This window comes from Corvus kubaryi, unplaced genomic scaffold, assembly GCF_017639235.1.
Source record: "Corvus kubaryi isolate FWS band 111438036 unplaced genomic scaffold, C.kubaryi_AGA036_p1.0 37334, whole genome shotgun sequence".
NCBI lineage: Eukaryota > Metazoa > Chordata > Aves > Passeriformes > Corvidae > Corvus > Corvus kubaryi.
Window position 1 is genome coordinate 7,553,373 of NW_024581108.1, and position 24,867 is coordinate 7,578,239.

The 24,867-nt window shown below is 38.2% G+C and overlaps 1 protein-coding gene across 1 annotated transcript in view; it reads right to left on the reverse strand.

Annotated features, from left to right (window-relative positions):
- Positions 1–21,540, reverse strand: part of PALMD (palmdelphin) — a 47,259-nt gene extending 25,719 nt beyond the window's left edge. Inside the window, exon 1 of the mRNA XM_042030105.1 lies at positions 21,278–21,540. Within this exon, the coding sequence (XP_041886039.1) occupies positions 21,278–21,321 (44 nt within the window). The 5' untranslated portion in view covers positions 21,322–21,540. The remainder of the gene's footprint in view (positions 1–21,277) is intronic.
- Positions 21,541–24,867: the final 3,327 nt, after the last annotated feature.

Below are 24,867 nucleotides of genomic sequence, written 5' to 3' on the forward strand. Positions count from 1 at the left end.
GCCTTAGTAAAATCTAGTTGTGGAAAAGATTCTAAGCAAATCAAACAGCATAAAGATGTAATGTGACTCTGGAATCCCTTTGTTACATTCAGTATCATGTAACTCAAGTCTTTGTAAGGACACCAGCAGAAGAGTCAGTCAGCAGGTTTGGATTTTTACTGCTAGTTCACTGACATGACTAAACTCAGCAGGATTTGGTGATGGGGTTCATTTTACATGTTGGTACAGAGACCTGAATCTTAGTGGCAAATCAAGCTTGTTATTAGCAAATTCTAAGATGCTTCAGAATTGAACACTTGATGGTGAAATTACAGCCTTATAATTCAATAGAAATCAATATTTAATTTCAATTTCCACCTTTCTAGTATGTCATCACTCTGTATACGAGAGCAGATTTTCCCCCTCTGCAGCTGGGGATTAAGGGTTCATTAATGTTTTGTTTATACTCTGATCCACCCTGAGGTTTTGTTCAAACTTGCAAAGACCCCATTTTTATTCTCCAGTGAAGATTTTGTTTCTATTTTTTAAATATTAATATATGTTTCATTTGGTCAGCACCTGAAGTTTTAAAAATTACCACATTAAAGCAAACTCAAAGTTCAAAGGCAAGTGTATTTAGGTGTATCAAGAGACAGATTACATGGGAATTTAAATGAGTTTGTTTTATGAATTTGAGAATAAATTCAACCACCCTGTGAAAATAAATATATTGTTGCTGCAGAAGCCAATAGAGAGACAGTCTTTCTGTTTAAGCTTTCATAAGTTAGTATAGCCTAACTTACTAAACTTTGAAAAAAAAAAAAACCAAACCAAAACCAACTTATTTTACCTTTGTCTTCTGTGAAGTTCATCTTAAAGTGTGTATATGGACTTCAGAATGTTTAAAAATATTTAAAGCAGCAATTGATTTCATCAGAAGTAAGGATGTCTGGTTTGGGCCAGAATCGGTACTCTGATATAAATGGGATCTACTCTCAATGGGTGGAGGAATTAGATCTGTGTTTCAAGATCAAATTAAAATCAGTGGGATTGCATTACTTTGAATTCTTATGATCTAAAATATTGTCCTAAATTTATCATAAAATTATTTAAGTGTTTTTAAAACTCCTACTTGTGGGAGTTACAGACTCAAAAGTATGTAACATGTATTCCCCTAATCTAAACCAGTAAATTGACGTAACATGAAGAAGGTTTCTAGAATGTTGCTTCTGGTTTTAGGTGACAATTATTAAGAAAGTATTTGAAACCCACTTTAAATATTTTAAATTGTTTAAATCATATATATCCCTTAGCTAGGCAGGATTTGTTGTTCAGTCAATAGGTTGCGTTCCAGTTATCTTAATCCTATTCTGCATGGGATTTATGTGCAAGAGAAGAAATGGACCAGCTGTCATTTTGTCTGCCCCCTAAGCCTGCCTTACTGATAGGAGTATCCATGGAGTAAAGGGTAGAGCAGTGAATCTGAACAGCTGTGTTTCCAGTCCTCAGGATTCTTGGAACAAGGTTTCTCAGAACTTGCCTGCCAGAAACATATCCAGAGGAAACTACCTACCTATTCTGCAACTTTAAGAAAAAGTTTGTTTTTCTTTTGGTAGAATAGATTCTCTGAGTGAAGCAGAAAATGTTTTTGTATCATATAATTATAATTAGTCATACAGGTTGGATTTTTTGGCTTCACTTATTTCTTTGTTCGTTTCCTTTTTGCACTGTGTACCTAATTTAGGAATAATGATGAAAATCTATAGCACAAGGTGAAAGAGTTCCCTTATGAAGTCTTACAGAAAAGTGGATGGGAATGGAGAAGGATGCAACATCATGAGCCAAAATCTAGAAGGACCACAGAAGCACTTTCACAGCTGAAAATGCAAGTTCTGTTGTTCATTTCTGGAGCAATGTCTTGAGTCCTGGAGTGGTCTTCAGAACTGTAGTGGCTTTCCCTGGCCATGCTCTACATACAATATCAGCCTCACTTCTACTTTTGCTCATTGTACTGGGATTTCTTTTGAAACACATAATTAATCTAAGGTACAGTGAGATATAGATTGTTGTAGCAAACAATTGCCTCTGAGAAGAAACGTTGCATTAAACGAAAGGAAAAAGAAGCTTTCACTTTTTCAAAAAGTGAGTTTGAAGTGAATGGAGTTGATTAGGTTGTTATCAGCTGAAAACATAGCCTATGCTTTCTGCAAAGAGTGTTCACCGAGTTCATGAATTCACATTTTGTTCATCTTAACTAGTTTGATAATTTTGCTTCCTGATGAGCTGCCTTTGGTAGTTGTGTTTGAAACATGAAAAGAGTGTTTTGGACTCAGTACAAAAGGGAATTCTATATTCTTACAGTGAGCAAATGTACTGCCTCTATGCATTTGTCTGCATGTAGCCTTGACACTCTGACAGCAGGAATAGAGAGGAGATAAATTTCATTGAAGGTCTCTCAATAAAAGTGTTTACTGCAGCTGTCCTGTCAATTGACCCAAAAGTCTGTTATTGGGGATGCCTCAATTGATTGAGAGACAGTATCTCCTCCAGCTAGAACCATGATTTTGCATTTTACAGGTAGAAAATAAACCAACAAGAAATAGAAGTTTGAAAATCTAAATAAGGCTCATGTCCCACCATCAAATTATATATTTGAAATTATTAAAAAGTATATATATTTCAGGATCTTAAAGAAAGTTCATAACAAAACATCTGCCAGCTCTCAGGAGGGATTAAATTATGCTTTGAAGGCAAATTTTGGAGAAGTAATGCCCTACTAGCCAAGTCCTTTAACATAATGAATTTCTTGGGTTTTCTTGCTGAAGCAAAACAATATCCAGATATCTGATTTATACAGTTTTTTGAAGCTAAATTCCACCTCATTTACTTGTTAGAGTAGACACACACCCCGAATCTCTGGGAGGAAAAGCCTTGGACTATTATGTTTCAGTTGGTACAACTCCCTTCCTGTTGCTATTCATAACTATAAATATATTAATTCTTTAAACTCTAAGTAAAGAAAAAGCTATTTGTCATCATCTTCAGGTTTTTTTAACACACTTATTTTTAAAATCATATTTTACAGTACATCTGCTGCTCAGGCATCTTTCAATGCTGTGGAGTGGTTTTAGAATGCAGCACAGGCTCAGGTGTCTCTTCTGTGTTAGGGGTGTATCTTACGTGCGTGGTTGAACCTGGCCAAAAGTGCTATTGTTCTAAATATGGAACATCTTGCCCCTTTTTTCTAAAATTACTCAGTGAACTTTGTTGAAGTATATTGATTATTTTTTAATCAGTTAACCATGTTTTGTGTAGCCTTCTTCATGTTCCCAGAGTTGTCAATTCTTAGTCTCATGTATTTTATGAACCTCTGGATGTGGGAGGCTTTCTAAAACACTCTGTTGTGTCTCATTTAAAAATCACACTTCAATGAATAGTTTAAGTGTAATTACTGTGGTGATATCAAATGGGAGATTAGTAGTAGAATGTGTTCAGGTGCCCAGATAAATGGTAGGACTGTGTTCATTTTGTGGTGGTTTGGTGGGGGGGCTGGAGGGGGAGTCAGTTTGTTGGGGGTTTGTTTGTTTGTTTGTTTGTTTTAACATAAACTGAAAAAAACCCACAAAGAATCTGAAATACTCAGGATTGGTGTCTTAAACGTGTGGAATGCATTGCTTGCAACCTAGCATTTTCCAACTGCTGCAGATATGTGCTTCTAAGAATAGGGCAGTTTTAAATCCTACCCAGCCAACTGTGTGGAGAATTTTTAGCAGGGCTCTGAGAACCAGCTTTAGCTATTCCATCATTTGGTTATGTTTTATTAAGTGAAAACAAACACCCCATAACCAGGACCAAATCCTGGGGAAAATAACAAACCCCAAACAGGTACTGTGCTGTCCATAGTAAGGAAATGACCCCTCATATTCTTCTGATTCTTATTTTCTGATGCTCTTGGGGAACACAAAGAGAACAGTCATGGTGTTTCGGTCTAAGAGACCTCAGTAAGATGGCAGAGCAAAGTTAGGGCCTTGCAGACATATTTTTGTGAACACTTAGTGCCAAGTGTACCAGTGCCACTGTACCAAGTACTGCTGGTGAAAGCCTTAAAAGTACAGATAATTCGTTCTAGAAGATGAGTTGAAGTAGGAATTCTTTCTGAGAGAACTCTTTCTGCAGCTGGAGCTGGGGAGGGTGTGGTATAGAAGAGGCAGGGACAAGACTGGAGGTGGTGAAGCCATTCAGCAGCCTGTGTGGGTTACGTCAGCTGGTTCCCTTCTCCTGAGGCATGGGCAGAGCTCTCACGCTGCTCCTTTGAGAAGCTGCCTAACCAGTCTGTGCCTGTAGCACTGGAGCTCAGACTTTCTGCAAGATGAGATGAGCGTTATCTGATAGCTCCCAGCAGAGCAAAGAGGAATTACTGCCTTCTTCTCCCACACTTCCAGCCACATTTCCCTGTCACTTCCCTTCATCTGATTAATCTGTGAAGCAATTATATTTGCTAATCTGTCAGGAAAGTAATTAAAAAGAAAACTTGGAAACAAACCTAAACCCCCAAATCCATGAATATCCACTGTGTCAGTGAGCTGAATAGGATCAATAGGAGATGACAGGAACAGTAGCATTAGGGAATAAGAACTCTAATTCTGATGGGGAGACAAGCAGCAAGAGGAGAAAGATATAGGAAATGTGACTTCTGGCAGCAGAGAGATGAAATCAGCCACCTTGCAGGCCTCAGGCTTACCTTAACTGGGTGGTCCAGGGACCATGAGAGACCTCATGTTGACATGTGTGATAAGCATGTATGCTTAGCTATTTATCTGAAGCTTGAAACTGCTGTGAAAACATGATGACTTCAGACTCTGGCAATCCTTCCTGTGCTTCCAGATATTCAGTGTCCTCCGCTGTGGGTGGGCAAAAAATATCCCACATACAATTTGTTTTGCGTAAGCCTTCCCAAGTATTAATGGAAAAAAAGCCAAATATGATAAGATTGTACAAAACTTTATTGTTAGCAGAGGTGATAAGATTGTTTATGTCAGATGATGCGTGTTGCAAATACAGGCCTAGTTTCCTCAGTGAAGACCTGTTGTTTTTTGCTGAGGAGTTTGTTATTTGGAAGCAGTGGCTGAGGAAAAATCTCTCAGCTTGTCAGTCACTCAGACTGTTAATATCAGCTGTCCCCTGCTTGTTCCCAGTGCCAGGGAGGTCATCTCAATAACACAGGGCTCTGGCCGGCTGATGGCAGCTGTGTGAGTGCCAAGCGATGCAGCTCAAGCAGCTGAACCTGAGGAGTCATCCGGATGCCTGTGACAATATGTCACCAACTCATATTTTTCAACAGATCCAAGTATTTCACTACTGCTTCTCACAGCACTGTGTATTTACTTAACCCTTTACCTTTGAGTGGTGATTATTAACTAGGAGCAAAAAGCTTGGTATAATACAGTTTCCTTATCTTTCTTGTAAGATTTGTCTTGATTGTCAGGATTTCAGACCTGTTTCATAGCTACATTTTCTCATCAGAAGGATATTATTGTCCTTATTTTCACCTGAATCTGAAGTGGATCCTCTTAGTCCTACCATTTGCTTGGTATTCACTTACGGTGAAATTTCATGAGAAGTTTGAACCCATATACTGGCTCTGTGGTGCTGACAGGAGGCATCCTGCTTCTGTCTATATATCCCATATTTCCACAGTTAACGTGGTTGTCTACTCATTGAATCTGCTAACTCGGCTGGCTGAGAACTAACCAAGCTAAAAGGTGGATATTGCTGTGCCGATGAGTCAGATCATTGCCCAGGGAAGCCTGATGAGTGCCAACATGTGGTAAAGAGAGAGCATAGAAGGTGAAACTGTGGCTACTGGAAAATGCAAAGGAAAAGGAAAGAGGAGGGACAAGTAGGAAGAAAGGGAAAACAGTGGTAAGCTGTTAGATAAACTGTTAAATGTAAATTTACCTTTACAGACTATTTAACAGAGTGTGTGGAAACTTCCTGTTTTTCCTTCTCTTCCCCCCTGGAGGCTAAATAAGCCTCTGAAACACTTTGGCAGATCAAAGGTTAATATTTTATTACCATTCATGATTGCAAAGAACAATCTGCTTGTGTGAATGAATATTTGGGGGAATACAAAAGCTCTTTTCTAGTCATATCTTCTTAAGATGTGAATAGGCTCTTTACCCAGTGACTTAAGGAAAGCCAAGCTAATCTGCACTTGATGGTACTGCTTCATTAGATATAATTTCTGAAGAGGGTCTTTGCAAATTTCTCTACAGCCTGGCAAGTAAGATCTGTAGTTGGTTCAGAGGTTCATTATGGTCTTTAGAGGTTTCTCACTGTCCAAATGTTCTTGGAGAGTGATGGCCTGCAAAGGCTGGAGTTAAATACTATTTTAATAATCTATTTTAACAAAATCTTTGAAAATTTGGAAATGCCATTGTGTATAGCCTATAGGCGAAATGACTGTTTGAAAAGGGTTTGATGCACTGTGTTAATCTGGAAAAGGGGCTTGTTAGGTAATTTCTCATTTGACCGAGTATTGTAATAGCTTGCTGCTAAATGGATCTAGCTGTATTGTCAGACATACAGCTGATGCAGCTAGAAGACAGTAAGAAACCTGTTCTTGGGGTTTGAATTAGAAATTTAATCCACATTTCTTGCTTATAGTCACACTGAATTGGACACAATTAATGTTGGTGTTTGAAAGAAAAATCAGGAACACTCCAACCACTCTAGTTAACACCTATCATCCTCTAATTTTGTTGGTCTGTTCTCTTATTTTGGCTAATGCAGCTCAGGATTGTAAGTAAGAGTTGTCATTTTGTCATGACTGCCCAGTGCTCGTTTGACAAGTTTTATATTCTCAGTATCCAGTGGACTGTCATTAATGGGAGAAGAACCAAAACATGAGTAGCAGGCACAGCAGTCTGTCCTTTCAGTGAAGGAACACCATATATCAGTGTAAGTAGTATCAATATCTACACTTCAAAAACCAGTAGAAGTTAATAATGAATTTATTTATATGTGTATATTTTTTTCTGCTGAGATTCAGGAACATTCTTGATGCAAATACCCTTTCTCCAACTGTATGAAGTAATTGGTATGTTCATATGAATACTTGATTCTCTTAGGAGACAGCCACTTATATTAGCATTGCTTGGAATTTATACCATAAATCTGAGTAACTGTTGCAGTGGTTTGCTGTTAGTTTGCTTAATGCTGTAGCTCAGAAATGGAAGAGCTGAAGCTAGATGGATCAAAAACTTTAACACCAATTTAGACCTCCAGCTGGCAGAGGGAGGCACTTTGGAGGACCCTAATGATCTGTCTGAAGGAAATGGGACCCTAAACACAGTTGAGGGGTCTTATCTCTCCTTAGTTCTAAGAAATGTTCTACATCAGTGTCATATTATTCTGAAGTGATTCATTTTATATATATAAAATGGAATGTATTTCATGATTCATATATATAAAATGGAATGTATTTCATGATTGTCACAGTTTCACTTCATATGTGTCTTATTTAGAGTACTTAAGCCTTTTAAACAAATAGGCATATTTCTTATACACTCTTTTAGACTGTCATTAATTTCATGATTCTGTAAATATTTCAATAAAATACAGGCCATGATTTCAAGTTTTAATTTTGAATCCTTGTTGTATCATGGTTGGTTAAAAAAATAAAATGAATTTGCATTTTTTAAGAGTATCCCTCTACCACCATAAATTGAACAACTTCTGCAAATGAGAGATCTCTTGGGAGATAGCAGTTCTTGGCAAAAGCAGTAAAGAATTTTTAGTAACCATTTGATTTCAGGGAACTTTGGGAACAAGTTCCTGTTACTGGGAGATCTGATCACCGGCTTTCTGCAGCTAACTGGAACAATTCCATAATATGTGCATGAGTTCTCAAGAAGAAAACTACAGACTAGAAAGGGAGACATTTCTACAGGTTATGACCACAACTCCTATCTATGATTAAGTTAGCTTCTCTACATTCAGGTAGTGACTCAGGGACTTGACCTGAAAAATTATGTTGGGGGTTCACAGAGCTGTGTGAGTGTCCTATACTGGCACTAATGGGGTTTTCCAGAGCTGATCTAACCCTGATCTCTGTGCTGCCATATGCAAATTAGCAATTAGAATTGACAATGCTGGTGGTGGAATGGATCTCTTTGATGGCTCCCATTAGGGGCTTCAAAGTAACTCTTCTTCCAAGTCCTTATTCCTTTGACTGCAACCTTTTTTCTTAATTGCCTTACTATTATGATATCTTCAGCAGAACTGACTGCAATACCTCACGTCCTGGCTTGTACTTTCTCCAAACTGATAACACCTGCTTTCCAAAAAAACCTTGTGAGAGCCCCTTCCACCTCCTCCTCCTACTTCAGCTAGACATTACCCTAATCCTCAGTCTTTCTCCTATCCTATATTAATCCCATAAACCCTGGGCAAATCTGCCTACCTCTCTCAGTATTTGCTGAAGAAGGTCCAGGGTGACAGCTCCCGGTGTGCACTGTCTGCACTGACCGGCTGCTGAAAACTGACCACAGCTTGAATCTCCCCATTTAATTGTCCCTAACAAGCAGTTATGAAATCCACTGAGCAGCTTTAAGTGCTCATAAGACATTCAGAAAATGTTCCTTACATACTGGTCCTTTTGGTTTTGTTGTGTATAATGCTTGTAGTATAGGACTGTCTTTGAGTTAGTGAAATTTAAATGCCAGTTGTGAAAACAACATGAATAATACAAGAAGCGGTATCTAGGTCACACGTCGAAAGATCATAAGCATGACTCAAGCAAGTGGGATTCTATTATGGTTACCTAGAGATTTCAATCAGAAAAACATCCTGACTGTTGATTCTTCTTGTTTCTCTTGCAGAAAATTCTCTAATTAACCTTTTCTTGAATGTACTGATTCACTTGTGATTTTCTAATTCCTGGAGGTAAGAGCTATCTGCAGTAGAGCTTGTCAAAAACATTTGGTATAAAAGGCTAGAAGCTGACACAAATCCTCCTGTGCTAAAATAACATCTTGGAATTCTTTTTCTGTTCCATTTTCCCTCCCTTTTTAATGCTATTTCCATCCTGTCAGTGAATTCTAAAATAGTTAGATTCTACAATCTATTTTCCTACATTATCATTTTAGTTGTATTTTTTAAATCTAGTTTTGACTTTAATTTCCTTAGTTTTCCTGAATATTTGAGTTTTTAGCCAACAAACTTTTGCCTGATTTACAGGAACAATCCTAGCTAATGAGAACAATGACTGATCTCTTTAATTTACAGTTTATCTCTATTATCTAGATACCCTCAGTTTCAGAAATGAAGGTGGGATAGGAATTAGTTTAATGCTTTGGTCTGTACAACTTTGATTATTTAATTATTTTGTCACTTAATCATTCAAAATAATTGGATCCTCCTGAGCAATGAAAAGATTTACAACAATTTACGAACCAGGTGCTCTCTCTTTCCATGTGTATGTGGGATGATTAATAAAGTTTCAGATCTGTCATGCATTCCAGAACTATAGGCTAAATTAGTAGTATGTCTGGGTTAATTTCAGCACTTCAGAAGTTTACAGGGAGTCTCTGATGGCATCTGCCTCCAATCTACTTAATTACAAAACGGTTAGATTGCTAAATAAGGCTTTTGGGCTTTTCCTTTCAAACTCTGGTTCACAAAGCTCATATCAATAACAAAGCCTTATGTAGGAATAGCTGAAGATTTCTATTTTCCTTTGGACTTCTTCATGAAGGGTCTTCCTCAGCAGTGTTTCATATTTTTTCACTGACAATAATGCCTGCACATGGCAAATAGACGTTTGCTGTGGTCCTCTGCAATTCAGAAATGACAAACTGCTCTGTATGTGCTTTGTAATTGTAAGAAAGTGAATCTTATTTCTTTTTGTTAAGGCTCACATGTGTAAAAATGTTATCAAAAGCAGGGCTGTGTGTTTAGGAAGGATGTAATTCCTGAGATTAAGGCATGCTCTGTCACCTCAAGGTTCCAAGGAGAACTTGGAAGTCATACTGAATCACCAGATGAATATTAGCTCTGAGAGCAAGCCTGTAACTAGAAAGGCTAATATTGTGAAGAGTTTGAAAGTTCCTCTGATTTGGGAATGAGTGCAACTGTTGAATAAATTGTCCAATTTTGCTGGAAATATTTCAAGAGGGATACTGAAATCTGACTGGAATGTTATGAGAAGAATAATAGAAGAATTTAATGGAAAATATGTTTTGCAAAATGAGTATAACTCATTAAATAGAAAGTTAATTGGTTCTTCAGGAAGACACAGTTTCTTACTGGCAGAAATTTGGCAGTAAAAGGCAAAATGATAACAAAATTCAGTGACTGGGTATGTTGAAAGTTGAAATTACTGCATGTGAGGAGAGATTTTTAAGAGGGACAATAATTCCAGGGCAGTGACAAAAGCAAAATGATGAAACCTATGACAAAACCTGAGAAATTTCTTAGCATGCTCAGGAAAGTGACTGATTAGATGATACAAAAATGGCCTTATCAAGGGCAATTTAAAAAGGTTTCTTATTGATATTTTTTCAATTTCCTTTTGACTTTTCACATTTCCTGAAGAAATTCTTAAAAATTTTAACACTTCAGAGTTTACTATTTATCCTGGGTAGAAGGTTATTTGGCTTTCAGTATTATAATATCATCTACAGCCCTACTGTACCAGTTACAGAACATATTTACAAGACACGTGACAGTTGCTGAATCCACTTTGTACATTTTAAGCAGTACGCTTTTATAACCCAGAACCAGTGATTTTCAAATAGGGACTGAATTTGCCATTCTTTTTGGTGCCATGAATCAAGAAATGTGAGTATAAAGATGGTGTCCTTTCACTGTTTTTTCATGAGCCAAGACGAATTGTGAATGAATCTGTGTAAGTCAGGAAAATCAGCCCTGCTTCTCTGTGTATTTCCTGCTTCCCATCTGACAGATGGGGAGAATGGCACTTTCCTAGCTCCCAGAAAAGTGTGCCATTGCTGAATATGGACTCTTCCTTGCACAGCAATTTAGATGATGTTTGAATTTGGAATGTACCTAAAATGATAGTTGGTCATTTGATAAAATAAATGTTGGGAAAAAAAATCACTTTGAACAGCCTTTTGATTTATAGATGTCCATGCAAAATAACAATTGCAACCAACCACGGTAATAAAGAAATACTGCTAAAACTGTGCTACCAAAATTCAGGCCAGCCCAGCCCAGAAGAGAATGCAAGCAGCTGCTTGATTTTTGTTGACAACGCTGGAGCTCATAAGCAAGTGCTCACCATGAAGTGTAAGCTGCCTGTGTTTCAAAGCGTGTCTCTGTTCTAATTTATTTCTGTTGCAATAGGCCTCTGTGAATTATTGGTCTCCAGAACTTTATCTTTTAACAAATTATTTTGGATGGCATGGACCCAGCAGCAGGCTAATGTACTAGAGTCATCATTAGCAAATGTGCTTTGCCCTTGAACAGTCTCCTATGCTAACCATTTTACGCCATTACCATCCTTTTTCAGGAGTAGCTGTCCTTGCCAAAAGCAGCCTGGCCCTGTCGATTTGCCAAGGGGAGGTCCTGTCATGTGATTTAGTCCCTCTCAGAAAAGGTCTCTGTGTGTGGCTTGGCTGCCTTCTCAGTTCATTGCATGCTGACACTGAGTGTAGCAGGCTGACTATCTTCACAGAGGGCTATAGTTCAGCTGATCTTAGAGGTATTTTCCAACCCTTAATGATTCTATGATCCCATCTTACTGCCCTTTCTAAATCAGCAACCAGACTGACGTCATGCATCAACAGATGATGGTACTTGGTTTGGTGATGAGGCATGCATATTACTAAGAAGTGTATCTAGGAATGTAAAATCCATAAATACAGATATTCTTCTTACATGTGTATCTCTATAAATAACTGCTCCTTCACTCAGAGATCTGACCACTGGCAGAGTGCAGTCTGTGCAGTCTTTTACCACCAGTGTTGCATATTGTGGTCCAGTCGTACTGGGTGTTTACAAACATTTGGGCAGGCAGTGGTGCCAGTGGTGAGCTCATAAACTAAGAAAGTGAAAGGGGTCTTCATAAAAGTCTTGGCTTTGAATCTGTGATACCTTGTGTGTGCTACCTTTTTTGATGATGTTAGAGACCTTATCAATACTAGGTGAAGTGTGCTGCTAGAAAACATGTTTAATATACTTTCAATAACATAACATCATTCAAAGTTTACTGTAACCAAAGCTCATGTGAAACTAGATGGAATTACTTAGCCTTCTACTCCCTTAACTTTAGCTGTAACTAGATAACTCCTTTTCTAGCTCACCCGTCTGTGTTTATTCTAGACAATAGCCTGGTTTGGGGTGTTCATGGTGTTTTTTCCTAACAGTACCTTCCAGTCTGGGATAGATGCAGAACATTTCGCTACCTGAAAGGTTACAAAATTTAATGGGAAGGGTAGAACATAGTGTGTCATGGTTCCAAACACACAAAATATGAGAGTAAACTGATGTTTCTGATGAATGATCATTGATAGTGGGACATTTCTCTGGGCTGTAGTACTCACAATGAGCAAGATGAGGGGAAAATTAACCCCCGAAAGAGTATTTCAGACCAGAAAAAGAAAAAATTAGGAAAGCATACAGGAAGTCCACTACTTGCTTTTGATTAATTTGGTTTAATTTTATTTTTGGTACAATTTCATGTCAATGACTAACTCTGAGATGTACCTTAACACCTCTGGAAACATTCAAATAGATCATGCTTGAACTTCTGGGAGAAATCTAATTATAATAGAACACATAAACCAGGAAAGAGATCATGAGGTTCAGAGATCATGATGAACACTAGGAAAAAAGTTAACTGATACACGAGAAAGTAAGTTGCTGAAGAAGCAGTTTTGTGATCTATAGTTTGGCCTTTTGTCTAGCCTTCATCAGGTATATAATAACAAAGCTTGAAAGCTCTTTGATCAGCAGTTCAGCTCCCACACTGGGAATGAGGCAGGGCTTGCTCAGCTGATACCTCATTCTGACAAAGAAATTGAGTTACAGGAGGGACATAGATCAGGAGTTGGTGTGGCATCAGTAAAAACAGTAGTAAACTTCTACCAACCAACCACTGTTTGCAGGAGAAGTAAGAGCATGGGAAGGTTAACCAACAACACATCTAGTATTACGTGTTCAGCTGCAGCGAAGGAAGCACTTTCAAAAAAGGAAACACAGAAACTGGCGTTCCTCCTGGGATGAACCTGTAAGGCTTGTAGAGCTTGGCTGTCTGTGGTGGGTGGGGAGATTCTAGACATGTTCCATCAGACCCTGGCATCTTCACTGCCTGTGAAAGAGGGCTGTGTTTTGTTCTGACAGGTAAATATGAGATGACACAGTAGCTGTGTGGAAACAACACAGTGACACAATCATCAGATGCATGAAACTCACTGAGAGCAGAAAGACACTGCTTGAGATGGGATCTAATGTAAGAGAGGGTTGTTCTCTTTTGAAGTCCTGGTGTGATAATGGTTCTTTCTGAGGATACCAGCAATCCCCTTTGCTTTCTATACTGGATTAAACTAATGTTGCCAAGGGAGTGTCTGTAGGTGCTTTACACCATGACTGTGAGACATGTGGGTACCAGCACACACTTCATAGTGACTGATTGTGATCCTTCCATCCTGCAGCACGGGGAAATTGTTATTAACAACTCAATGTGTCTAGGACTTTAATATATGGAACCTGAAATTTATGGAACCCCAATTTATAGAGCCTGACCCTCTGTGTCTGTTCACCAGTTCACGTCTAGTCTAAGTCCACTAAAACTGATGTGAAACCTTCAAGTTTCTGTCAGCAATGCACAGAATCAGGTCTGAGCAGCTTCGGGGACTGTCAAGCAGCATGAGGTTCCAAAGAGCTTTTGTCCTCTGTGGTGCAGCACAAAGTTTGCTCCTGGGGTTTGGGGTGGGGGGGAGTAGTTTAATTATTTGTAGAGATCAAATTTATTAAAGCAGGTTCTGGCTGTGCAATGCAATTTCTTTATAGCATCCATTGAGATATTGCAAGCTTGGGCTGATGGAGGGGCCAGCCAGAGGGTTTAGCACCTCATCTGCGCTGAGGTAGTTAGCCAAAGGAACATTACTCTTGTGGTGCTCAAAATTGCCTGGAAAGCTAGAAGTCATTTTCAGTGGCATGCTTAAGGTAGGTAGGTTTTGGCTCATTCATAGACCCCTGGGGGTAGTTTTCTAAAACAATGTTTCTTGTGAGTGTCTTTGTAAAGATGCATGCAAATACAAATACAATCTTTACTCCCCTAGCATTGACTTTGTGAGGAACATTATCATTGTCTGTTATTTTGAGAGATGTTGTAGAGTTGTGCTGGGAGTAATAACGTGATTTAGCCTCTACTTGGAAGCCCTTGAAAAGCTCCATGTACATGGGAATTAATCTCTTCTTACTGCAGTTCTTACTTCAAGAAGGTAATTTCTGTGTACTCTGAACATCTTGAAAGGAAGTGTTTATTTTGAAAAAAAGTTCTTGAACTTCAAGCAAAAATTCCACTTAGGGAATGGACTCTCTCCATCTTTATGCTCAGTTTTGCATGGATCACAATGCAAATGCCGAAACAGTGGTCATCTATTACTAGTTTAAGCATCTCTGAATTCTAATTCTTACGTAGAGTAATATGTTGATAGACAGAGTTTAGTGATGTTTCACTGTGCAAAACAATGTCTTGAAATACAAGGATTCATTAGAAAAAAGTCTCATCTTGTTGTTAGGAATTTGCTGACTCTCTTTGGACTCAATTGAGCAGTCCCAGGGCATGGTAATCTGTTCAATGCAGGAGCTGAGAAGGTAAAGAGCACCTAGAAATTAAGCATTTGTAGTTCAAAACATATAATTACAAATTCTGTCTGGGCAGATTCAAGTTCATGCTTGTTGCCTGGAGATAGAGAATATGGGAAATGGCAGCTAAGTATTAAGTCTATAGAGGACTGTATTTGCCCCCTGTCCAAATACAAAACAAACTGCATTGATGTGCTTCAGTACATTGAATTACTCTGCAGCGCAATTGGGAATTTCTGCCAAAAAGCTCTTTTTGAACATAAATCTTTGATTTCTAGCAGCAGCAGCATTGAAAAATGACAGTCAAGACACACATCACTCTGGGTATTTTTCAGTCAGCTGGGAGCTCTACACTTGCTGTATGAGGGGGAAAGGGCATAAGATTACCCCGGCATTTCCTGAGCCTTTTGGGTTTCATTTTTGGCTAGTCAGACATTCCAAAAAAACCAGGGCCAAATTCATTCTTTGGGTATCTTTGCAGTCAGAGGAGTTTTAACTGTACTAAGTCCCAATCTTCTGAGTATAAAGGCTGTGCTGAATCTCACAAGAGAATCCCCCTTTGAGAGCTTATCTCTAATGGTTGCAGAATTTAGTGTGGCTTTTCATTATTCATGATGAGTCATGCTGCTGCCTGTTCAAAAGCTGCATTTGCAAAGAAGTGGTTTTGCCTTTTCTCAGTTTTCAGTGAAACATGAAAAAAATCTCATGAAACAATTAAGAATCATGCCTAGGCCCATCAGTATGCTGTGGGAAAACGAGGAGATGGGTCAGCTAGGGTAAAAGGCGTTTCTGTGACAATGTTTTGTTTCTGCCATTGCATTTAAAGGTCTCTTAATGCCCAAAAGACTTCATAGAGCTCCTTTTACTATTAGATTGCTGTCTCTTTACCTCATCCTCTCTGCTGTGTGTAAAAAGTCATGGCAGCCTGGTGTCTTTGCAATCTTTCACCTCAGTTGCGGTCAAGGTCACTAGAAGGGAAAAATATTTTCTCCTTTCCCCTAACTCTTAATGTAGGGACTTATTTTATCTGTATCTTAAGCTGATACAAAAATTAGTGGAACTTGTTTGCATAAATGTTTGTATGATCCCACTAGGAAGAGCATAACCCATGCTCAGATTTTTTTCCACTAGCTGCTTTATACTCCTTGTGATGGCTTTTCTCTTGGAGGGTTGCATTTTCTGTACCTGATAATCCCCATGGTAGTTTTCCCCAATACCCCACCTTTAGCACCACACTATAATGATTTCAACAGAACTGACTCACATCACTTGAACCTAGAGCAAGTTGCAAATACTTGGCAATAAATTCCAGTTTATGTAGCAGAAAAATACTTGCCTTCAAGTACTTGCTTTTGGGCAGCCATCATGGTGAAACTAACTGATGGACAAGCCCAGGCTTGGAGAAAAATGTTTGTTAATTTTCCTACTTTATTCTCTCTCATGTAACATCTGCTGTATTTTCCAGTTTACTGTTTTTTCAGCTAGCACTGCCAATATTAGCTGTTTCCAGATGAATGGAAACTTTCTTCTGAATGAAGCAAGTTGCAATGCCATCTATTTGAAAATGGAAAACATCTGTAATCTTTACATACAAAGAAATGAGATCTTACCATAAATATAGAAACAAAGCACTGTTTGTGCCCAGACCTCAAATACATCTTTGAAATAGCTGTGAGCTGGAAAAATGTTTGATAATGTGAAGGAAGACGAGTGCTCTAAACATCTCATTATGAAATGCAAAACGTTATTATTTCATTTTGCTTTTGAGCTCTTTATTCCCACAGGATGGCCTTTTAAAAAAGGAAATGTGGCAAACAGGAAAAGAAGGCATTTAAGTATAAGCACAACTGTAGCCTGAATTGTTGGCTTGGTCTTATCACATTCTAGATAGAGGAATTGAAGGTGAATGGATTCACACCCAAATTCCATTGTAGTCATCAGCAGAAACTTTAGAACTGGGCTCAGGGGCTATGTACAGCTGTTAAAGTACAAGGATCTCTGAGCCTTTGGCCTGATATACTTCTGGATGGTTGATCCTGTTCTATAACTGGGAGTGGGTCAGGTATTATGGGTGCAACCACAGTGACAGAGATGTCTGTAACCTATTTAAGAGAAGTCTTCTTTAATTTTTCTGACAGATTCAGGAGCCTACAAATCTGGCCTTTTTTGTTCTCTAGGCAGCATTTTCAGACCTCCCAAAAAAATCACAGCTACTGTGTTTATTCCTTTTCTGCAATTTGAGCCAGAGATACACAGTATTTTGTTCAGCATAGAAAATGCTTCTTTCTTGGGTTATTTCTCAGATTTACCTAGTGTATGGAATAACTGTATAGTTAAGGCAGTTTTCACATTCAAAAATAGAACTGCACAAATGAAGTTACAAGTAAATGGACATGTAAAAAATATTCCAACTTCCCATAACAAGCTTTAGACACACCAGATTTCATTTCATTGTTAAATACTAAGATATTGTGATCTCCCTGTGTTAAAATCAGATTAGAAAATGGAAATGGATTATTAACTGAATGGTAATTCTGTTTACATATATATATTACAAAGGGACCCATGCTTTTCTGTAGCTTTCATGTGGCGTTTTGTTGGAAAAGAGCTAGTGAAAATGCCAGTAAAAAGTCCTATTTTATATCAGTTTATTTGCATATACATATAGACCATGTAATTGCTAGAAATGGTTGCTTTGTGGGAATAGTGTGTGACAAGTCATCCAGGACTTGATGTCTGGACCCCAGCAGACATTTTGAGAAGTCGAAGCACTTCAGTAGTTTCAATGTGTTTGTTTTCTTAAGAACATTCATTGGCAAGTCTGTCAAGTGTTTGCTGTGTCAATGATCTCTCCAAAGTCTTTCTTATACAAGCTAATTGCCTGAAAATTGCTTTGGTATGCTCATTTCAGGGACTATATTATAGACTGAAAGTAAGTACAGTGTTATAAAGTAAACCCAGAAAAATTTCACCTCCTCTTCCATAATTTCATTTATTCACAGGTCTATGTTGACTATTTCAATCAATGTCTGGCTCATCCAAAGTAGAAAATTACATATGAATTTGAGAATTAAACTCTCAGCATAGCACCACTGAGTTAATTTATACCTCAATGATTCCATAATGAAATATTTTTAACCCGTTTGCACTGCTTGACACACTTTAAATGTTAGACTGATATTATTACCACCTACTAAGCATGAGTCCTTCCCATGCTGGGAATATTCCTTATCAAATCTGGGTAATCTTTCTGTTGAAATCTCTCTCAGGCAACAGATGGAGTGGGAGTCTCCCTAGCTAATGGCTAATAGGTAAGAACTGCTCACTGGCAGCTTCCTTTTCATACTCACTGCCTACCATCAGCTTCCAGGAAACTTGGCTCTTGGAACCTCTTTAAGAATCAGTATGGACAAAGGTACTTCAAGGTGTGCAGGAATTAAAAGGAATAGGAGAAGTGTGTTGGCTTTAGCATAAGCAAAGGATTACTTTCTAAAATGATAACAAGTGAAGGTTAGGTGCTACATGTAGAAAGCTATAGGTAGGAAAAAACCCTATAGCCACACCTTTGTAGTGTTTGATAGGAGTCACATTGTCCTTAGGCATGTATGGAAATGGGTAGTACTGGAGAACCTGACCCTGTATTTCCATTGCAGATTATGAATTCCCACTGGAATTTCAAAACTTGAAGTGTCTTTAAATAAATAGAAGCATCTCTCATGTTCTGTGAGTACCAGTTTACTCTGATTCAAATGCTTCCACGAAGTTACTCTGTTTTGTTACAGAAAATACCACCTGGAAACAGCTGGAAAGGTGTTGAGCTATGATTACCACTGCTGAGTCCTGCTCCGTAGCGCTGCTGGAAATTGTGTGCACTGGTAGACCGCAGTCGAACTGGCTGTTACTGCTGTCACTCTGAGTCAGCACAGACTTCCCCTCAACACCCAGCCTTCCTACCCTCCCCTGAGCCCTTTTACCTTCAGACTTTCATGGCAAGACCTATTATGCCTTTTCTTTCCTGCTTCCAAGCAGTTGAATTAGTGAAATCCTACAGGTTCCTGTGTGCAGATAAACTTTGCTATCAGTTGCAGAGCTGGTTGTGACTGATTTGTACAAGTCACAGGTTGAAGGTTACACGGACAGTGCCAGGCAATCGCAGGGCTGCTGTTTGCCCTCTGCCTTTTGCTCTGTACAGCCACGTTCTGTCACTTCTGACACAGTCCCACCAGGTTTTTTATAAAAAACATTTTTCTGATGCTAACTAGAAAAGGAATGGCACTAGACCAGTGGTGAAAATCTGGAAAACCTTTATATTTGTTTAGGTCATGGATTTCTGAGAGGAATTTACCATGATATTTAGTCAACAGAAGCACACAAATACTGAGACAACTTAATGATGTCCTTTCCTCAGGAAAAAAAGGCTATAGAAATCAATGGCCATTTGTTGGACTGAAGCTGCCAGAATTTGATTTCAGCATTCTCTGTGCCTGAGGTTGGATGTGTTGTTATTTTTAAAATAAGTGATATTTTTAAAACCATAGTCAATAAAAATCTTCACTATGTTAACCTGCATCTGCTTAATACCTCTTACAGGAAGTTAGCAGAGCAATCCTTTGTTGATGTAGGTATCCTGAGATTAAACTAATTTCATGGCAATATTTTTTAGAAGTTTGTGGAAGAGTGTCATTCTACCAATTCCATGTGCAAGCTTCACCGTAAAAGTAGGGTAGATTTCGGAGTTCAACAAAGTGTCCTAGAATTCATACCACATTAATCAGCTTTGATTTTCCTTTCTCATCTTTGTGTTCTTTCATGTAGTGTGTTTGGATGCCTTGTGTAAGCATTGATACTTCTATTGTGATGTGCATGGTGTGTTGATTGACACTGGAACTGAGATTCTACATTCCTAGGTAATCCACATGAGAACACTTTAATTTAATTTGTAACGTAGCATATTAAGGAAAAAACACAATATTTTATGTTATGACTTAAATGAAATAATGAACACCAACAGGTAGAGTGAAAGCATGTAAGAAACTTGGTAGTTTCTAAACCAGTTCCCAATTCATCTGCATATTTTCCTAATACAGACAAAAATCTCTACCAAAACAGATCCAAAACAATGAATGTCCAAGGCTATAATTTACCACAAGCAGGAAAAAATCACTGTGGTTAATTTTCTTCTCTGAGACTTAAATCCGAAATGAATATTCTGTGTATCACTATTAAAGCAGAGTGTGACAGAAGGGTAAACAGGGTAAATGTCTCCTTCATGCAAAAGAAGAGCTCTGTCTGTGCAGGCATCTATAGATAGGTCAGGGCTAGGGAGGGGAGGGGCAAAATACAACAGAGAAAATTGAGATTGTCCTTTTATTTCAATCTGAGGATATAATTTAGAGAGGCAAGAAGGAGAAGATTTAAATTACCTTTTTTCAGCAACTTAAAGTGAAGGTTAAGGTGCTAGAGTGTTTGGAAGGTGAAATAACCAATTTTGAGAGTGAGAAAAGCTGAGCAGGAATTGTAATTTATGGAGGTTAGGGACTTAGAAGTTAGGTCAGACAAAATCTTCATGAGAATGTGACTTCTGATAATGGAATCATCCCATGAAACAGCAGGAAACTCAGTGTGGGGGATGTTTAAGGCAATCTATTGCTGGATATAGCTCTGAGGAATATGCACAGAGCAAAGAAGTAGTATTTGTTTATACATTTGTTGTACATATATATCTGTTACTTGGTGAAGGCTCTCCTCACAGTGCTTTTTAATGCTTTTCCTGATCATACAGAATGTTTAAACTACAACTGGCTAATTAGACTTGCATATGAAAATAAATTATTCTAGTTCTGACAGTGAAAAAGTCTGGTTTAAATTAAGGCCAAACCACAGGGTCTGTGTATCCATGTAAATTGGGATTATTGCTATGCATTGCTGCTTTGCTGATGGCCAAATCAGCACAGCGACCACCGTATTTTTATGTATTCAAAGTCACTCTCTAATACTATTTATTGTCACAGAATCAGGTTTACAAAGTTTAGATTAAATCCAACTACTTTGCAATAACCCTGTCTTCTTCCTTCTCCATCTGTCTTTCTGTCCTCTCTTACCATTTCCTCCTTGTCTCTCAAGAATATCTGTAGTCACAGGCACACATACATTTTGAGATTTGTGTAGCTCTGCCTTTGAAATAGATACTCATCCATTGTGAGCTGGCACAAAGGCATTGAAATTATAGTGCATTCATACAAGTAGTTCTCTGTCCTTTCCTCCCACATCTGAAAGCACAAGAACTCTTACTCCAGATCCATATCATAACTGTAGATGTATAAACTAGGAAATTTTTTTTTAGTAAGTAAGAAAAGCAGAATGAAGAGCAGGATCAAAATACTATGTAATGGCAGATTTTGATAGACACATTTCTTAAGAGCAGTATGCAGCCTAAAAAGTTTTTAAGAAATTGTGACCTTACCTTTTTTGTTGTTGATGTTCAGAAACCGAAGTGTGAGACTGCATTTTGATGTCACATTTATCACCACCACTTAGCAATTGACAACAAGGTAGAGGACTGGAAGCAGCAGTCCGAGATTTTAAATCCTTTTTGATGCTATGTTATTGTGCTTTCTTCGTGCACATATCTATCCAGGTGAAGTCTTTTTTGGGGGCTAAGATAAACAGATGGAAACAGAAATGTCCATGGTGAGCTAAGGAATACTTGCTAAAGGCTTTTCCTCTGATAAATCAGTTATCATTGAAGGGACCTAGTTGTGTTGTACGTCAGTTATAATCTGGTAAATTTTTAACCTGCTAACTCAGAGACCTGGGGCTGTGTGATTTATAAGTGGGTGTAGCCCTCACTTTGGCATTTATTGTGGCCCTTTGTTCTGGACATATCCTAACTAAATTAGCGGGGAGGTAAAGACTGTGATTTACTGTAATTTCTAAACAGATAAAAATGCTGGGCAGGTGCTAAAGGTTGTTTTTTAAAAAAAATTATAAACTTTCATATGATGAACTGTTTTAAATGAAGCTGTGTCTTGACAGTACTCAGGAAAAATCACAGCAAATGCATTCTAAAATGGAACTTCTGTGATTAAGAATGCTAAATTTTCTTAGAGATACCATGAGAATGCTATATTGGATATGTAATCAATACATATTTTATTTCATGCAAAACTGCTTTGAAAGCAATAATTTCATGGCACCTGTTGGATTTTCCTGTGTCAAGTTTCATGACACATCGATTTATCCTTAGTTGTGTGTGAAGAATGAAAGGAAACATGGCTCTGTTTCTGACAGGATGCCCTCTGAGCCTCAGACTCCGCAGGATTCAACATACACTTCCATAACAGCAAATGTCTCCATCAAATCTGCAGGGGATTTAGCCAAAGGAATATTCATTTTGAACTACTCAAGATGTATATGAGACAAATTGAATAATCTGGAAAAGCTGCTTCCCTAAACAGATATTTCAGGAACATAGAGCTGAGGAAGCAGGGAGATTGTGAACAGGTCAGAAATGTGAGGGGCCATAGCCCTTTGCAGTAGAGTTTTCAGGGACTGGCAAATCTCTTAACTACAACAGAAAGGCATGATCTTTTTAATTATTTCCATTTTGGCGATGTGGGATGTCTCTGCCATGTGGAAATATTCAAAGGCCAGCTGGGATATTGTTACATGTTTTGTAATATCAGTAAAAGTAGGTTGGCACAGGCTTTGGTTAGCACAGAGCATCAGCTGTGTGGCAATCTGTGACCAAGTCCACACAACTTGGCTGATCCAAGCTGTATTCTGCCAGCAGAGTACCCCATTTCCCAGAGGTAACTCCTGATGGCTGAGGTTACCAGCTAGAAAGAAGGTCTGTTCCTTGCTGATGGGGAGAGCTACAGGCTTCTGAGGCTCGCTAGTCAGAGGCCTGGCCTCCTACCAGCAGAGACTGAAGGCTGGTGAACTCTGTCATGGTACCACCTCCTGGCTTTCCTTCTTGACTTCTTCTCATCTTTTGGGTAGGTAAACATAAAAGAACTGGAAAATACAGTTTTGTAGGTGTCCTTTCTTCACTTGGCCTGGTAGAATTCCTACAAATCCTTTTCTTCTCCTGTGTTTCCCTAATTATTTTTTCTTCAGGAAAAGATAAGAAAAATATGTTAAATACTAGTAAGGAAATAATTTTAAAGGAGATTAAAAGACTAATCTTTAACTGCACTGAGTATCAACTCCTTTATTCAAGATTTGCGTCTTTAGGTTGCATAGGAACCCAAATGCTGTAATTTTTCAAATATTTTCTTTAGAAAGAGTTCTTTGCTTTGAAGTCCTGCCGGCCTGTCAGCAGTGCGTGTGTTCGCAGTGCGGGCAGTGTTGCTGCAGTCGCTGCCAGCCCCGTCCTGCCCGGCTCCCTGGGCTCTGGCGCGGCCGGCTCTCCCTCTGGCGGCCGCTGCCGCTTCCAGCATTACATCTTATTTTGGAATATTTCTCTCTGGAATTGTTTTTTTAATGATCTCTAAAAATACACACATGGAACTATTTTTTTCTTACAAGCCTATCAGCCTTTTTAAAAGGGGCTCAGAAGTTAAAGAACGATATAATTATATAATTTTTATGCATCCTTTATATAAATATTTTTAATAAAGACTTACTACGTGCCATGTTCAAGTGTTACAAAGGTTTAATTCTGGTCTACTGTGAATGGTTTGGTCAAATTTGAGTAAAACAATGCCTGAATGATGACATTAAAACCAGAATGAGAATTTAATGAACTTACACAAATATTGAGAAAAGACTGGACAAAGAGGAGATAGAACTGTCAGGTTTTGGTAAGAAAATTTACCTTCATAACGTAATTTTTTGGTGTTTATTCATGAAAGAAATGCCTGAGCCTATGTGATGCATAAAGCAGAATCATGCAGTCAGTGCTGTACAATCAAAACTATGCACACATGTACATTAAGGACCACTGACCACTTTGGCTTTATGTTATACTGAGACTTTTGTCTTGATATAGTAGTGTCTGTCGCTTGACATTAATATTATTTGCTGGACTACAGGAATTTCGTTTGTCTGAAGAGGTAATTTTTGTTCCCAGAACTGCTACACAGTATTATAGATGTCATGATAATTTCTTGATTACTTTCTTTTGACTCTTGCTACTACTGAATTTTAACCCAAAACCACTTCAAAGCAAAAGAACACCTTTTCCTTCTCTGTTATGGTATCATCTTTTTTACTGTTGCTCAGTTTAACTAGAACACAAAAGCAACTGAACAGCTCAGGGCAGCTCTTTTATGCTTCATTATTTTTTGTTCTACTGGCCAGGTCTGAGAGGCAGCAACAAAGTGTGCGATGTCTCAACTTTATACGTAGTTCTCATGTAGTGCCACCTAAATCAGTTAAGAGCTGCACATATTTAGACTTTCTTAAAATTGGGTAAAAATATTGCAATGTTGAAATGCAAGTTCACAGCTTGACTTGAAGTCTCTAAAGATTTGCAAATATTACCCATGACCATTAAGAACTGAGAAATTGCAGTGGATAAAAATTGTGTTTCATTTGGCACCGGATCACCATTGACATTAGTATCTTTGAAATTCCTTAATTAAGAAGGAAATTCTTAAGTGTGTTGTAAACATTTCCAGACAAATATATACAAATTGCTATTGTCTTCTAGCCTCTCACAGAGTGCTGAGAATAGATTGTTTTGGAGTTTTGTTACTATATTTAATTTCTGTCTGAATAAAAAGAATTTTATTTCCATTGAGGCATGTCAAAATACCTTTGGTTAATTCTGTGTGATTAGATAAACTGAGAGTGTCAAAGGTCTTAAGCCTGTAAAAATGCTGATCTTTTTTCTGTCACTTGAATGTCACTGGAGAAACATGCAAGACACTAGAGGAGACACTGCGCAGTGCTTTGCTCTGTGGATTATGCTGCATAGATGATCTCATTTGATTGAAATGTAAAAGCAATTTTTACTCTTAAAGGGAGTAGAATTACCTTAAATTGCCTCCTTCCATTATCTTTGATTTTTAAAAAAATTGCTTGCCTATCTGTCTTTTACATAGCATC